The sequence below is a fragment of the Ictalurus furcatus genome, chromosome 17, assembly GCF_023375685.1.
Source record: "Ictalurus furcatus strain D&B chromosome 17, Billie_1.0, whole genome shotgun sequence".
In the NCBI taxonomy this organism is placed as follows: Eukaryota; Metazoa; Chordata; class Actinopteri; order Siluriformes; family Ictaluridae; genus Ictalurus; species Ictalurus furcatus.
In genome coordinates, this window is record NC_071271.1 from 11,093,685 (window position 1) to 11,110,294 (window position 16,610).

Here is a 16,610-nt window from a genome sequence, read left to right on the forward strand (position 1 = left end):
GATATGTAGCAGGAAGCAGATTTTTGGCAGTATGCACAGCATGCTGTTGAAGTGACTTCATTGTCATTTTGCACAGGCATTTTCCTGTAAGCTATATATAGATATATGGTTTTCTTCTAACTAGATAACAGCGTAAAGAGCTGTACCAACATTATATCAATGGTATAACTTGTCTGCAAAACATAGTAAATAATGTTATTTTTATTTTATCTTATTTTAAAAGTTATTTGTCTTGTTTATGATTAGAAACAGCGCTATTCCCCAGTTTTAGCTGAGGTTGTCTAACAAACCTCACTTGAGCTGGTAACAGTGTCCTTAAGGTGGTTATGGAGATTACCCATGTGGAAATAGTAAGTCAAATAATTTGAAGCAAACCGTTTATGCCACGTTAAACAACTGGACCACTGGATAAACAGAGGAAGTGGAAGAGGAGGGCAAGCAAACCGGTCCAACACTGCCCTCTACCGGTAACCCAATGCACTTGCTATTTAGTTAATTAAACTACTATCTAATTAACTTCATGGTACAGACCTATATTTTCTACAAACACAGATTGCAGTAGATAAGACTGAAGAGTGATATAAGTAATTTTTGGTTCGTTACATTGGATTTTGCGGTGCAGATTGTCCTTGATTTATACTGAATGATCCGTGTAGGAATCAGCTAATAAGAGTGATATGATTTACAGTCATTTACATAATTTTAATTAAACTATTTACTCCCAGAAAGCCCTACGGTGTACTTTTTTTAAAAATGGCCAAAAATATTTGTCTTTTTTTCCCCTCATCCTTTGCGTTTCATACATATTAGTAACACCTTGTAGTTTCATTCAAGAGCTTTTTTACTTTTAATTTGTATTAGTCTCTTTTTTTGTCAAATACAAATTTAGTGGACCTGTAATATGTAGTAAAGAAAATGTAAAAACACATTATGAACATACTAACTCCATAGTAGAATGTGTTGCAATTTTACTTGATACAGTTTAATCTATATATCCAAAAGGGCAATTGCACTGGTGTTTTCCTGCTTAAAATAACTAGGTTTACTTCATCAGCTAATTCTGCAGCCCCTCCTTGGTTAAATCAGCTGAGTTTTAGTGCTGGGAAAACTGTGCAAAGCTATAAAGCTTACTATAAAATGTTTTCCTCTGATCAGCACTAACACATTATTGTTTAGCTTGATGTCACTGTGTAACACTAACATCTGTGCATGTGACCATGAAAAAAAAAATTACAGATTCAAACAAGGCCTATTACCAACACTCCCATTGTGATGTGGAAGGTTCCACTCTGTGAAGTTGACCTTTGGGATATTTTATACCCTGCCAAAGCATTGGGACAGGTTGGGGTTTTTTTCCTTTTTGTTTTTAACCTAAGGATATCCTCAAACTTCTACCTCCTGTCTTCAGCCTGTGTGTAATCCGAAATGTCAAGATATAATCAATGAAATTTTAAAGTCTACATTATACAGTGTGAATCTTTTTTTCATAGGTGATTAACAAACAGAAAAAACAGCTAATTAATTATGTGAATTGAATGACTTTTCAATCGTCCGATGTGCATTTATCAGTGAAATACAGAGGTAATGGTTAGACAAGCCTATAGGGAGGAGCTGATTTTACTATTCAGTGTAACTAAACAAGGCCAAAGTACAATTGCTTTCATAGTGTATAAAATAACATTTTATGCCTGTTTCAATATTTATGAGTACTTCACACAACCATAAATGCAGTGCCTATACATGTTTGGAGTTCATTAAATCCTGGGATGCATACATTTCACTGACTACATTCAACTCGAATGGCCTGCACATGGCTCTGATGTCAACCCCACCGAACACTTTTGGGATGAACTGGAGGGCCAACTGCCCCCCAGCCTCCTCGCACATTATCAGTAGTCAGTGCGTTTACATGGACAACAATAATCCACTCTTAACCCGATTAAGACAATACTTTGATTAAGAAACTACCATGTAAACAGCAATTTTTAATTACCTTAATCCGATTAAGGACATACTCAAAGTAAACACAAATCGAATTAAGACATGTAGAGTACTCCTGTTTTAGTCGCATTATTGACGTGTATTACAGATATGTAAACACCTTAATCACATTATTAACGTCGTGAGAGTTTTCACAGCATTTTGCGACAGGACACGATCACACACGGCAGTGCTCAACTGTTTACGGCAAACAAGGGAGTACGGCTGTGTCCGAAACCGCATACTTGCCTACTATAGGCCTGTAGGAGAAATACATGTATCTCGGCTACTATATAGCCGGTAAGTACGCGGTTTCGGACGCAGCGCACGGCTTCATGCAGTTGTCTATTAGCACGTACAGCATGACAAATAATTAACCGCACTTAAAGCGTTCGTGTAAAAAAAATAATAAAAACACCCAAAGCTGTATACGGTACCATAACGAAGACGAATTGTATGTTGATACGTGAAATTCTGGTTGGACGTCGGGGCGCGGTGACGTAATGACGTGTGCCGTTAATCTAATTATGTTCTAGAACATGTAAAACGGGAACATGAAAGGAGTATTCTAAACACGACTCATATAAACACCTTAATCACAATATTGTCTTACTCAGAGTAAGGTCAACAATTAGATTACTGCTGTCCATGTAAAGCAACTTTTCCACTGCACGGTACGGTTCAACTCGACTGGACTCGCTTTACATTTCTGAGCTTCCTTTTCCACTGCAGTTTTGTGCCGCCTCAACGTGGGTGCCATCTTCATGCAGTATCGGCTTGGTTCGCTTGGAAATGGTACTAAAAAAAAGTCCCAGGTACTATCCACAGTAGAAAGCCCCCAAAAAGCGAGCAGAGGTGAGTCGAGTCAAAAATCAGTGGAAAAGCGCCATGATGCTTTTGTGGTTGAATGAGTAAATCCACACAGCCACGCTCCAAAATCTACTGGAAAACCTTCCAAGATGTGTGGTGGTTATTATAACAGCAAAAGTGGGGAGTAGATCTGGAATGGGATGTTCAGCAAGCACATACGGGTGTGATGGTCAGGTGTCTACAAACATTTGTCTATATAGTGTGATTTTACTAAATAGGTGACATTGCTTTGATACCCATTAGTCACAGACCTTGCATACTAAGCTAGCAAGCTAACTCAGCCATTTTTATTAATTTTGATTGTAACGTGTGCTTTGACCGGCTTGACTTACTGTTAAACACATTGCTGTTAAAAGAATATAACTTAAGACTACGACTACTCGGATAATGAAATCGCTCTCAACTCTTCAATTCTCAGTGACAAATGAGTGGTAGTTTAGCTAAGTTAGTTATGGCTGGCTAGTTATCTGTGATGGTAGGAGGACTGTGGGGGGCGTTTCCGAATTGAGTATTCGTATAAATCTTAAATCCGGGTATTTTAAAAGAGGGCAAACGTGTAGAGATGTTTTAAAAAATCATTTCCTGGCCACTGTAAACATGTAAGAAGACATGTCCAGGGGTACTTTATTGCTAGTCGCGTTTATATAGCGGCCTACTCGGGCTTGTGCTCTGTGAATGAAAGGGCGAATTGTCTCTTTAAGAAGCTGTGTGTGTGTGTGTGTGTGTGTGTGTAACCGCAGCCCAGCCCCGCCCCGCCCCACTCTCCGTCCTGACGTCCTTCCTCGATGCTGGTGTGTGTGTGTGTGTGTGTGTGTGTGTGACACGCTGCTTTTTTGAGGAGGAAGATTGTAAGAGCAGCTGCCTCGTTTTTCTCTTCTCTGAGAAAGGAGGGATGTTGTGAAGGATATACCTCTCCTGTATACTTTCTTTCCTTCCTTCTTTTTGTCGCCTTTGTTTGAAATCTTTACGCTTACATCTAATGCAAGACCGCGAGGGATTGAAAGGGTGAAAGGCATCAGTCTGGGTTCCGTCTGTACACTGCTCTTTCTGGATTTTTTTTTATTTTTTATAAATTGATTAATTTATTTTCCTGGAAATGTACACAGAGGGAGCTTCTTTGAAGGGCAGTATGTTTACATGGAGAGGATTACTTCAGCTAAAAGACACTCGTCTGTGACTAAAACCAGACAGAGGCGGATTTTTAGTTATTTTTGTGTGCTTGTTGTAGTAGGAGCTTTAAAAGAGGAACAGGGTTAAGAGTGTACAGCTCTTTTGTAATGGGAAGCAGTGAGGTTTAATGAGAATGGAAACACTGCTCGGGACATTTCATCATTTCTCTACAGAAAACCAGCCTCTCCAGTCAGACTGATGCAGACACCAGGGCCACATAGGGCAAAACTTTCGTCTCGGGCGTTTTATTTATTTATTTCCTTTTATCCAGCAATGTGTGCGGGGTTAACGCCGCAAGCAAGTGAACATGTGGATTATTTGACCAAAAATAATTAAATAAAACCGTGTTTTTTGTAGCAGAAGAGAGCCAAGCCCAGTCTGGTTGGGTTGGGGCACTGGGCTTTTGATTGATTTCGCCTGAAGAAGAACAGGGAGCGGGGATGCAGCTGGCCAAATGACGGCGGATTTTCTTTGCCAGGCTCCATTTTATCCACAGAGGGAATAAATAAAGTGTCGTTGTCGAAGTTGAAGGACCTCAGGGACCATGTCTTCTCGGGCAACACTGCAGACCGACAGGAATTCAGACCACGTAAGTATAGTCGTCTTCTCCACAGGACTGCATAGCACGAATAGTTTCCGCTTGCTAAAGGGCAAGTATTACTTTAAAACAGTGGATGAATTTAATGGTTTATCTATAAATATGGGATGAGGAAATGATACACAGTTTACATTTAGGTCAGTCAGGCAAGTCCAGACAGTTACAGGCCCGACACACTGCGGAAATGGACGGTGTGTGTTAGCTGATGTGATTTGTACAACAGTCAAAAACAGCAAACTGCTACACCAATGCTAGTCTAGTTTTGAGATGCTAGTCCAGATGTTAGTCCAGCTTTGAACCCCCTCATAGGCAACATACTTCATGGAAAAGACTAGTACTACCCAAGTGGAAAGTCTAGACATGGACATCAACCATGCCTACACAGTCCCTGCTGGGAAAAACAAACAAACAATAGAAACATTTTAAAAGGTTTTGTTTGTTAAAATGGAAATCGTATTGCTTTTAATGGAAACTGTAATGGTTCTCTACTGGTAATTTGTTGCCTTCTATTGGTAGCATGTTGTATCTAGTGGATACTATTAAGGGACCAATAATAGCAGTAGTAGTAATGGTTTTAATGTTTAGCTGATGGTTTGTAATGGTATTTGTAGTGGAAACCATTAGAGTTTCTGTGATGGTTTTTATTGTTTTGTTTTGGGGTTTTTTAGCAGGAATTGGTTATCAAGATGTTAGAAAGGCCTGCTTGGATGTGATAACCTCTTGTTAAAAGAAAGTAATATAAAAACACAACTAACCTGTCATAGATATATATGGTTTATTAGTCCCTATAGGATTTTGGCATTTTGTGATCATGGAAATTAACGTAAAATCAAGGAAACGCCGCAATATTCTGAGGAGCTTGCAATTTTTCCAAACCACTGCAGATTTGGACCACGACAATTAAATAGAGTGGTCAAATAAGCACTCTTTACAACCATGATGAGCAGAAAAGCATCTAAGAAAGCATAGAATGTTGAACATTGAGGAGAATGGGATATAACCTCGGAAGACCATATCAGACTCCAGTCCTGTCAGCCAAGAACGGTAATCTGAAGCTACACTGGGTACTGGTTTACTGAAACTGGACAGTTGAAGATTGGAAAAATACCAGGCTACGTTTTTTTGCTGCCACTTAATTGGTTGGTTGGATAATTGCGTGAATGAACAGGCATACAGATGTTTCTAATAAAGTGGACAGTGGTCATAGAGTGATACGTTCCTAGAAACTTTCAGGGTGCAAGTGATAGTCACCAGGGTCACACTATTAAGATCAGGTGCCACAACTTTAGGTACAAGAGGATGTAGTATACTTTTTAAGGTACTTACTAATTAGATCTAAAAAAAAAAAAAAAAAAAAAAAAAAGCAACCCAAAACACACGGCTATGCTGGTGACAAACCTTTTGGGAGAATGTATGTAATTATACCGTACTTTTTCCTCTCCAAACTTTTTATATTCCTGTTGATGCCTCTATGCTTTTGCCTTAGAATTGCCTTAGATCGGTGGTCAGCAACCCTGTTCCTGGAGATATACCTTCCTGAAGACTTTAACTCCAACCATAATCGTGCCCATCTGACCATCTAATCATTGCCTTAAGAAGTTCTTGATCAATGAAAACAAGTGTGTTGGATTTTGGTAGGAAATGAAACCTGCAGAAAGGTAGATCTCAAGGAAGAGGCTTGGTGACCACTGCCTTAGAGTTCATATTAGAATTTCATGTAACATAGATGTATGCTTTGCGGTGTTTGGTGTAACCGATCACCTAATCTTGTTATGGAGAGTTTGCTTGTAGACTAATCTTCTTAAATGACCCTTTATAAGATGGGCTGTCAGATCCATTAATGTGCAGTACTGTGGTTGGAGTTTAACACTCCTGCTTCAGAAGCAGGTATCTGTGTTCTTAAATGCACTCGTTTAAATATAGCAACCAATGTATTATGATTTTATGCTTACAAAGTATTAAGTAATCCTACTGACTCTTCCTCCACCCAAGTGACTTGCTGCCATATATTATTGAGAACTCCCAACGGTCTTACAAATGTGTAATTAAAATGACGCAGAAGACAAGATCGCAATCAAATCCTTCTTCTAGCACTTGGGATTTCTGCTGAAAGGCATCAGGTTTAGAAGTAGTTTGTTCAAACTTTACTTGGATGTGCTTCAAACTTTGAGTAGCAATATATTATCCAGAATGGATAAACACTTAAAAAGTCCACATCTTGCTTTCAGCATTTAGCTGTACCCATGCAGTAATCGCGTGCGCCATCATATTGAGAGTCCCCGGAGATTGCAGTGGAAGTGACCAGAGGCTGAGACAGAGGAATTGATAGTGCATTAGCAAACTCACTAGGAAGTACATCAATGCAGGGAAACCAGTCTGACAGATTATGCAATGTTTTTGCCTGACCACAGAGCAAAAGCAGTGAATCTACGCACGTCATGCCAGGCAGGTGGGGATCAAGTTATCTTTCGTCAAAGAACAGTGTGATGCAGCAGTTGAAACTACACGCTCATTTGCCTTGTGCTGTCTGGCTTATCTGTTGAAATAAAAACAGGTTGTGCTTGGTAACAATAGCTGCCATTTTATGACCATATACTTGCTTAAAAACAAACTTTTTTTTTTCTTTGTCGCTCTACTTGTCATCAGACTCTGTTCATGCGATTGTTCATGAAGCTTAGTTTAAGTCTAGTTTGTTTTCTCGGCCAACCAGTGATGGTATCGGTGTTCAAGAGAAGTCAGTCAGCAGTTGTGTAACACCACTTCTCGTTACTATACATGTGGCTTTGTGGCAATAGGAAGCATTTCGAACATTTTTGCAGGTTTTCTTTCCCCCCGACAAAGATACTTGTACTACATGATGTCCACAGTGCCAAACGAGTGCAGTCTCAACGAGCTCTCGTCCACAAGATTTGAATTGTAAATATGTATGGCACAGGATGTACTGTCGGCCATTCCAAAAGAAATCTATGGTTGGATAAAAAATCTATTTCCTGTATTTCCCCATAGTTAATTTCACACACTCGTATTGATGATCTGTTTAAATTGCCTGTGCATACTCTCAATAATCAGAGAGAAATAGAACACACAGGAGAGTTAAAGTGTCGTGAATAATCAGCGGTGCCATGACCAGCACTGAGTCAGAGTCTTTATCTGGTGAGTTTTATGTGTGCGTACAGGTCCCTGATGTCTACTGGGATTTATCCTGACCTAGTTTTTCAACTTCACGACAAACAGGGAATTCGAGCCTCAGGCTGTTGAGGCTGGACATGTTGTGTCCGCTCAGGGTTCGTCGGGGAAAAAAGTCAGACAACCAGCCATTAGTCGCATACCACAGCTAATCTAACCCAGAGTTCAGACTGCGGGAAAACTATAGACATGTTTCTTGAAACCTACTGAATGGGAGCGATCCCTATTCTGTAAATAGGGGGTGCCATGAAATCCCTTGACAAAATTTATACATTTCAGACTCTAGGTATTTGAACGCTTGTTTGTTGTATTGATTGAAATCATGGTAAATGGTCTGCACTTTTATATAGCGCTTTTTTAACTTTAGCGGCTCTTGGCTGCAAAGCGCTTTACACTGGTTCTCATTCACACACTCGCACACCAATCCATCGGGCGCAATTTGGGGCTCAGTGTCTTGCCTGAGGACACTTCGGCATGTGGAGTCGAACCGCCAACCCTACGAGTAATGGACAACCCACTCTACCACCTGAGCCACAGCTGCCATTGGTTATGAGGACATTATATGTATTGAAATAATAAGCAACTCGTCAACCAGTGATTTTTATCACTTCTAAAACGGAGGTCTTTGCAGAGCCAAATAAAGACAAAAATCTGTTCAAATCACAATTGTTATATAGCTGCCTCATTAACATTGATTATTCACAATCATCTTAAATAATCAATTTGTGTATCATAAAGAAGTTTATTAAAAAATTTCTTCATGATATTAAAAAAAAAATCCCTGCATCATGATCTTTTAATTATTATTCTCCAAGGCTTTAATCTGTCAACCTATTTGTAACTGTTTTGTCCTGGACCACAGTAATATTTGCGTAATAATTATCAAAACGTGTTTTATAGATCGGTTTTTTTCGTCTAGCTCACATTGTGGGGTTGTTTTTTTGTTGTTGTTGTACATGACCAAATATGTACATTAGAATAGTATTGTACTTTTATTTATTTTCAGTTTTTTTCCATAGCAATTGTTATTGTTTATTGGTTATTAAAGAATGATGCTTTTGAATTCTCAAATCTGATTGGTTAGGTGTTATGTTAGAACTAGCCTAGTTCACAAGGACTTGTATAGAGGATGCGCCACAAAAACTAATGCCGAATTGTTAATATGGTGAGGTTTTATGTGAAGAGATGTTTATTTCATGTTTTTGGAAGGAGTCTCCCGTGTCAGCACTGTGCACATGGCGGTTTTGCACCACACCATTAAATGTTACTATAAATGAATAAAAGTACATTGAGACATTTAATTCTTAAATAAATAAATCTTTGTAGGCTTTGGCAAATTGCTGTGCTATAAGAGGAATAAAACACTTCAGGGCATGCTTTTATAGGAAAATATTCAATTTCAGGGTGGTAATACATCGTACTGAACTGCTGTATTTTTCTGTAAGAGAATGTCCTGTTGTATTTGATTCCTTATGTCACCTGTTGTATTTCAGTTATATGTTTTATATATTTCAGCAGTTATTTGAGCTGTGTAGAGTTTAGTAGTCAGTAAACGAAAAGACAGGTAAATCGTCTTAACTCTGTAACAGTAGAAAATGCATCCGCTGGTTGTGTTTGTTCTGATATAATTAACACACCACACGAGTAGTTTTCAGTATCCCAGTACTGCATTCAGTTAATTTCAGGAGCGTGTTAATAAAATTGTTATTGCACTTAGTGTTGATGTGTTGCAACAACAGCAAGCCTGATGAACCAGCTTTATTTCACACTGCACATGTTATACCTTGCTGTTTCCAGTACACAAAAACAAACTGGTATTATCAAACCACAAACCTTTGCATAGATTTAAAAAGAAAGCTGGCTGCACACAGTGTGATTTGCTGCTTTTGCCTGTTCAGGGATTGTATCATGATTTTGTTTGCTGTGCTGATTGTAGCGATTGACCGCTGGTGCGGGTGGCGTCCCTTTGTGTATTAGGAGTGCAATGATTGGGGGATGGGGTTCTCTGTGCGCCATACACTTACCAGATGGGTCTCAGCTGGGGCTTTTTGTTTGGCTCTGTGATCACATGCCAAGGTGAGACTTCCCAAGCCATCTGAATGCGCTCTGTCGCAGGCTTTCAGGCAGTTAGTCAGTCAGAGCCTTGTATTATTTTGCAGGGATGTGTTGCCATGTTGGCGATGGAAACTAAACCGTTCTGCACATCATTTAGACCGGGGCATTTTAGTCATCATTAGCTTTGCAGGTTTTAACTCTTTTTACCAGAAGCCAAAAAATGGTATTTCTGCCTGGTTTGGCGGTGCTTGTTTTCACCTTTGAGTTTATTGGTGATGTCACACTCTACAGTAGTGGTTCATGGCTCAAATGAAAGTAGATACTCAGCAGTTTTTCATAAGTGTTTTATTGTGGCCGTTGTATACGGTGACTCCGTTTACATGGACAGCATTAATCTAATTATTGACCTTACTCTGAGTAAGATAATAATGTGATTAAGGTGTTTACATGAGTCGCTTTTAGAATACTCCTGTCATGTTCCCGTTTTACATGTTTTAGAACATAATTAGATTAACAGCCCGCGTCATTACATCACCACGCAACGCCGTCTGACGTCCCTCCAGAATTTCACGTATCAACATACAGTTCGTCTTCGTTATGGTACCGTATGCAGTTTTGGGTGTTTTTATAAATTTTTTTTACGAACGCTTTAAGTGCAGTTAATTATTTGTCATGCTATACGTGGTAATAGACAACTGCTTGAAACCGTGGGTGTGTCCCAAATCGCGTAGTTACCGTCTATATAGTAGCCGAGATACATGTATTTTTCCCCACTACAGGCCTATAGTAGGTAAGTATGCGATTTGGGATGCGGCCGAAATCTCTTGTTCGCCGTAAAACGTAAAACTGCCGTGTGTGATTGTGTCCTGTCACAAAATGCGGTGAAAACTCTCTCACGTCGTTAATAATGTGATTAAGGTGTTCACGTGTCTGTAATAGACGTCCATAATGCGACTAAAACAGGAGTACTCCACCTGTCTTAATTAGATTATTGCTTACTTCGATTATGACCTTAATTAGATTAAGGTAAGTACAAATTGTTGTTTACATGGTAGTTTCTTAATTAGAGTATGGTCTTAATCGGATTAAGAGTGGATTATTGTTGTCCATGTAAATGCAGCTAGTGTTTTTTGCTATTGTTTGCCCAGCCGTGGGCTCACACCCCTTCCCTTTCCCATCGACTTGCTCACCATGAGTTAAACACAGTCATGATACTCATGAGACTTGCGGCGATAAAATAATTAATTTGTTAATACTGATGGAAAAATGTTGGATAAGTCAAATTTCCATGGAACGCCAGTGTACTGTGAGGGTTAAGGGTCATTTAAGACAGTGGTTCTCAAAGTGGAGTCCGTTAAGCTTAGACAGGTGGTCTGTAAGTTTGCTTTTTTGGGGGGGCGGGTTAAAGTGGTGAAAATCTCGCCATTATCAACAATATTATATTTATTGTAGGGTTACATGTAGGTAGGGATGGGCGATATCGTTTGTGATAGTAGAAATTCTCCCCACAATAAGAACTAGTCTTCCCGCAATAATAACGATAAAGCCTAGTTGATGAGGTATTTCTGTGTGCGACGGTCTGAGACCTGTTCACAGCTCACATGCAGAGCAAAGACAAGTACGGCGGAAGGCAGACGTAAAGCTGAGGAGGAGTTTATCGCTAAACGAGGAGCTACCTCTACAATCTGGAACTGATTCGGTTACAGAAAATCAGTTTTACTCTTAGATCAATATTTGTGTTTCTGAGGTTCGCAAGATCACAGCTATCACTTGTAGCCAAAAACAGTGGTGATCGGTACTATATTTATATCTTCACTGATCTCGTTATCGCAATAAATACCAGAAAATATCGTGATATAGTTTTAAGTCCATATCGCACATCCCTACAAGTAGGAATATGAATAATGTCAACTTGAATTTATCATGTTCTGTTGGAGGAAAGTTCAGGAATGAAGCTCCAGTAAACAGTTTGTCCATCATTGTACACATTTGAAATAATATCGTGAAATATATTTGTACTGAGGCGAGGTCGGTCTGTGGAATTTATTTTTATACTAGATACAAAAAAATTGAGAACCCCTGAGCTTCTAAACGGATACAGATTGAAGTTTTATATAAACAGAGGAAACGTTTCACCGTGCTAAGGGCTTAAATTATTCACACAAAATGAAGAGCAACTCTGAGAGCTTGCTATAGCCATGTGTGAAAGTGAAATTTAGAAAGTATAACTGTGAATGCGTGAAACAGATTATTATGTAGCACCCATATGACATGACATCCTGTAGCCTCGCTTGTGAGAGTTGTCAAGTCATCACTTTCAGAGAAATGAAGCTCGAAGCATTGAAAATGAGGAACTGCCCTGTGCAAGTGTTAAATGTAAAGCCAGCATGAAAAACAGGACATGAAATGGAAAGAGTGCAGGGAGAAGGAATGACTGAAGTGGCCGAGATGCAGGATGTGTGGTTGGCAGAGCAAACCCTGACCTGTCCTGACACCCTCATAGGTCCTCATGTCCTACCCCACACAGGATGATGCTCAAAGCAGAGGTCTATTGTCCAACATCAGGGCGTGGACTGAAGCACCAGAAGAGCACAGTCAAGCGTCATTTGTGGCGAGAAAAGATTGATGTGGTTTGGAGCACGATGACGTTCAACCGAAAGATGTCCAAGAGACAGAAAACAAATAATATGAAGTTAATGACATTTTTAAATCATGATGTTAAAATGCTTTAAAGGCTTTTATGTGACAAATTATCTTGGAAAGATTTAGAGTTAATTATTTAGAAACGGCAGAGAATAAAGAAACTTTATATGGGGGTTAACGTCACATCTGCTCCACCTAATATGCCTTTTGTTCCCACACAATCAGCAGACATCTTTTCCATTTAAAGATGCGTATCTTCTTGTTTGTGTTCGGGTTTATATCACATTGAACTGTTCTAGCAGCAGAAAACTGGTTGTTGTTTGTTTTTCTGGTTGTTCCTCCTTGCTTTGTAGATCGGATTATTCCCAGTTCAATCTTTCTGAGTGTGATGAAGAATTGAAATGCACTGTCATCTTTGCATTCTCTTGTTATTAGCAAGGTGTGGCTTTGGGTGAGGAGATTCTTTCCCCTCCTCCCAATTTGCCTTTCTACAAATGGAGCTATATCTCCCCCCCCCAGTCCGTTGCCCTACCCCTGCGCTCTTGAATAAATTGGTGTGTCAATCAAATAGGCAGGCTGTGGGAGAATCGATGTGCTCTTCTTGAAAGGGAAAATAAAAGGGGGTGGAGTGGTGGAAAGGACACTCGATAGCAGTACTGGGTAGAAATAAAAAAAAAAAACATACAAGCATGAGCTAAACAGTGTGAAGGAAGAGGTACAGTTTGAGTGTGAAACATGTTTAAACCTGTGAAAGCATGTAGCATTGTGAAGGCTTGGCCTTCCTATTTAATAAAGATCAGTACAGGACTGGAGGTGATCCTCTGCCTGGGGGACAGGAAGTCCCACATAGTGAGGGACCTCGCCTAGTTGGCAGTGGAAGAGTTAAATCCATTTTCACAGTGATTTGGCCATAATGCTGCAAAAAAATGACGTGTTTTTGTAGGCCAACACGGAAGTTAGCGTCCCCCTGGTTCCCAACAACAAAAAGCCAACAGGGTTTTTCCATTGGCTTTTGGATTATTGCAGACACTAAATCACTGTGACCAACAAAAATTTATGTTTCTTACACGTTTTGTTCATGAAGATGATCTTCACAAATGAACACAACTTTTATGAATTTTGAAGCCTAAATACAATCGGCAGAAGTAAAAAGCTAAAGTTAGGATATAAACGAAATACACCACGGTCGCATGAGTTCAACGTCACCTCCACTAAGCTTTATAGCACTACAATTAGTAAAAACTCTACAATTGGAAAATATTATGAATTGATAAATCTACAAGTTGGAAAGTTTGAGACGGAATAGCTTTCCTGTAGACGTGATGATGATTAATGTCCCCGACAACCTCTGAAATCCCATTTAGCCACTTGTTAGCAACCGCGTTTTTCAAGACGCGTAAAAGCTTAACACAATCACGAGTGGGGTATTAGTGGTGTATTTTATGTCATAGAATAAAATGTGAAAATATCTTGAGCTTGTGCTAACCACAGACCTTATTTCAGGCATTTAACCCAAAACCCATTGACTTCGGGACGATTGAACCGGAATGCTAAAATGCTAAAGCCAGTTCTTGGTTTTAAGACTCATTTTTACGGCACTCTATTGGAATTGGCGTTAGATATTCTCATGTGGGGATAACTGTGAACCCTCTGTCGTTCGTGTAACTTGTAGTTTGTCTCTTTTGAGTGTGTAGCGACTTGTTACTGTTGTTTGTGAGCATACTGTCAAGCGTTTTGTTTTTGTTTATTTTTTTATGAGCAGTGGTGGTAGGTAAAGCTTGTTAATTAAACACAAATTAAGTAATGCACTAATTACTTAGTGGTAAAAAAAATGTTTTACTTAATTAGGGTAAAAAAAAATGTTTGATTTGTATGTTATGTGCGGGACTTTGTATAAGCATCGTTGGCAGATATTTAGTTAATGAGATTTTTTATGACGGTATAAGATGAAATCACAGTTAGATGTTTGTGTGATAAACTGTGCATGGGAACTAATTGCAGGTAGGAACTAAAGTGAGTGGGGAACTGAAGAAATGTCAGCGCACACGAGCCTTATGGTTGGTCCCAGGAACCATTCGAGCCAGTTGTTCGTTTGTTGCTATACTGAGTCATACCTAATTTGCGTAGATTTGAGAAAATGCACGTTTGCTTTGCTGCTTACTGCTGTCGCTGAAATCACGGCTCTCTATTGTGCGTGTGCATGAAAATGAATAGTTGCCCGTCAATTTGCCTCTTGCTATTATGAACATAGGCTTAAAGCTTTTTATTGCAGGTATTTGTGAGCCATATATTATGCAAAAGAAGCCTTGGAATGTGTTCAAGTATTAAAGCAGGATCCACCTCTACCCAGCGTTTCCTGGTTTTATTTAAAACATTGGCGAAGACGATATTTACAGCCATTTTCAAAGTCACGGGCACCCTTTCAGCAAATAAGAGGACATTTGTGTAAGATAAACATTACAGACAAGTAGAAAATCTACATACAACAAAATTATGTCACAAAATCGATACCTGTAGAGAATATTTAAAGTAAATGCTAATTGCCAACGTTGAGAGAAATTAATTTGTTTCAGAATTGCACATTTTATTTGATTCTTGGATTTGCGAAATCAAACTCTATTAGACAACAGCTTTGTAATGGTTCAGAAGTGTTTAGAAGAGTCGCACAAAAGAACCTCTTCTTGAGAAGAACTTCAGTGTGTTAATATAAAGGTGTACAAAACTTAAACTATTACTAGTTACATGTGTACCATGCATGTTAATTATTTTATTCATACATTTTTTTTCACTCATTTTCAGAAAGGTGTCAATAATTCTGGCGCTGACTACATGCTGAGATATATATTATTAGTGGTTATATACTATGCTGCAAGTATAATGCATAATAGGCTGTGACAAAATGAAAGCATGCATCACCCTAATAATATATTTACTGTATGTTCATATGGAAGATGAGCCTGCAGAGATTCTCCATGGTGGAAAGAATGCTGCGGTGTCACTTAGCATCAAAGTGCAAAGACGGTTTAATGGCGTAGCACATTCCAGAGTAGATTAGATCTCAGATGGCACAACAGGCACCAAGATGTTTCACTGAACCTCACACCTCAGGCCTATAAGCAACCTGGCAACTTGAGAGATCATTTACACACTATGGAAAGTGCTATTCAGATGTCTAATATTCTCATGTTTTACCAGGCAAAATATAGTTCATAGTCCAATCACAGAGGGTATTCCAGCACTTCACTCCCTGCTCAATTCCATGCAGGGCTAATTAATATAGCAATATAACAATTTTGTGATTGTACTGTTTTTTTTTGTTGTTGTTTTGCTTCTTCTGTAGCATGCTTCACTCTCTGCCAGCCGCTCGGACAAGGGCTCAGCCTGGTCGAATCGCTCACTGGGAGCTCGCTGCCGCAACTCCATCGCTTCCCTCTCAGACGAGCATCCTCACATCGGCAACTACCGGCTGCTCAAAACCATCGGCAAGGGCAACTTTGCGAAAGTGAAGCTGGCACGCCACATCCTGACTGGCAGAGAGGTAATGTTCTAGAGTCTGTATGTTCAGTCTTACATTTGGTAGATCTACACTCTGCGTCCACTTCAATAGGAACACCTTTACACCTGCTCATTTATGCAGGTATCCAAACAGCCAATCATGTGGCAGCAGAACAACGCATAAAATCATGTAGATCCCGGTCAAGAGCTTCAGTTAATGTTCACATCAAGCATCAGAATGGGAAAATGGCCAGATTTGTTCAAGCTGCCGGGAAGGGTATAGTAACTGTTATAAGCACAATTTACAACTTTGGTGAGCAGAAAAGCATCTCAGCATGTGTGAAACTTCAAACCTTGAGGTGGATGGTCTACTACACTAGAAGACGACATCAGGGTCCACTCCTGACAGCCAAGAACATGATTCTGAGGGTATCATGGGGCGGAAACTCGCCCAAACTGAAAATGAGGGAGAAAAATCACCTGGTCTTTTTCCTGTCTTCAACTGTCCTGTTTGGCTGAGTCTATGCCCCATGATAGCATAGCCTAAGATTCCTGTTCTTGGCTGACAGGAGTGGAACCCTATGTGGTCTTCCGGTGTAGTAGCCCATCCACC

At 39.6% G+C, this 16,610-nt stretch overlaps 1 protein-coding gene across 6 annotated transcripts in view; it reads left to right on the forward strand.

The window, feature by feature from the left end:
* Nucleotides 1-2,253: 2,253 nt before the first annotated feature.
* mark4b (MAP/microtubule affinity-regulating kinase 4b) overlaps nucleotides 2,254-16,610 on the forward strand; it is a 41,973-nt gene continuing 27,616 nt past the window's right edge. For 2 of the 6 annotated variants that reach the window (XR_008388299.1, XM_053647606.1), the window contains exons 1-2: nucleotides 3,626-4,609; nucleotides 15,843-16,040. Coding sequence is in view for 5 of the 6 variants with exons in the window: in XM_053647606.1 (XP_053503581.1) it covers nucleotides 4,565-4,609; nucleotides 15,843-16,040 (243 nt within the window). In the remaining variant the exon portion in view is untranslated. Of the gene's footprint in view, nucleotides 2,281-2,337; nucleotides 2,836-3,623; nucleotides 4,610-15,842; nucleotides 16,041-16,610 lie in introns of those variants that run through there. The other 4 variants (XM_053647604.1, XM_053647602.1, XM_053647607.1 and 1 more) reach the window with 4 other exon arrangements.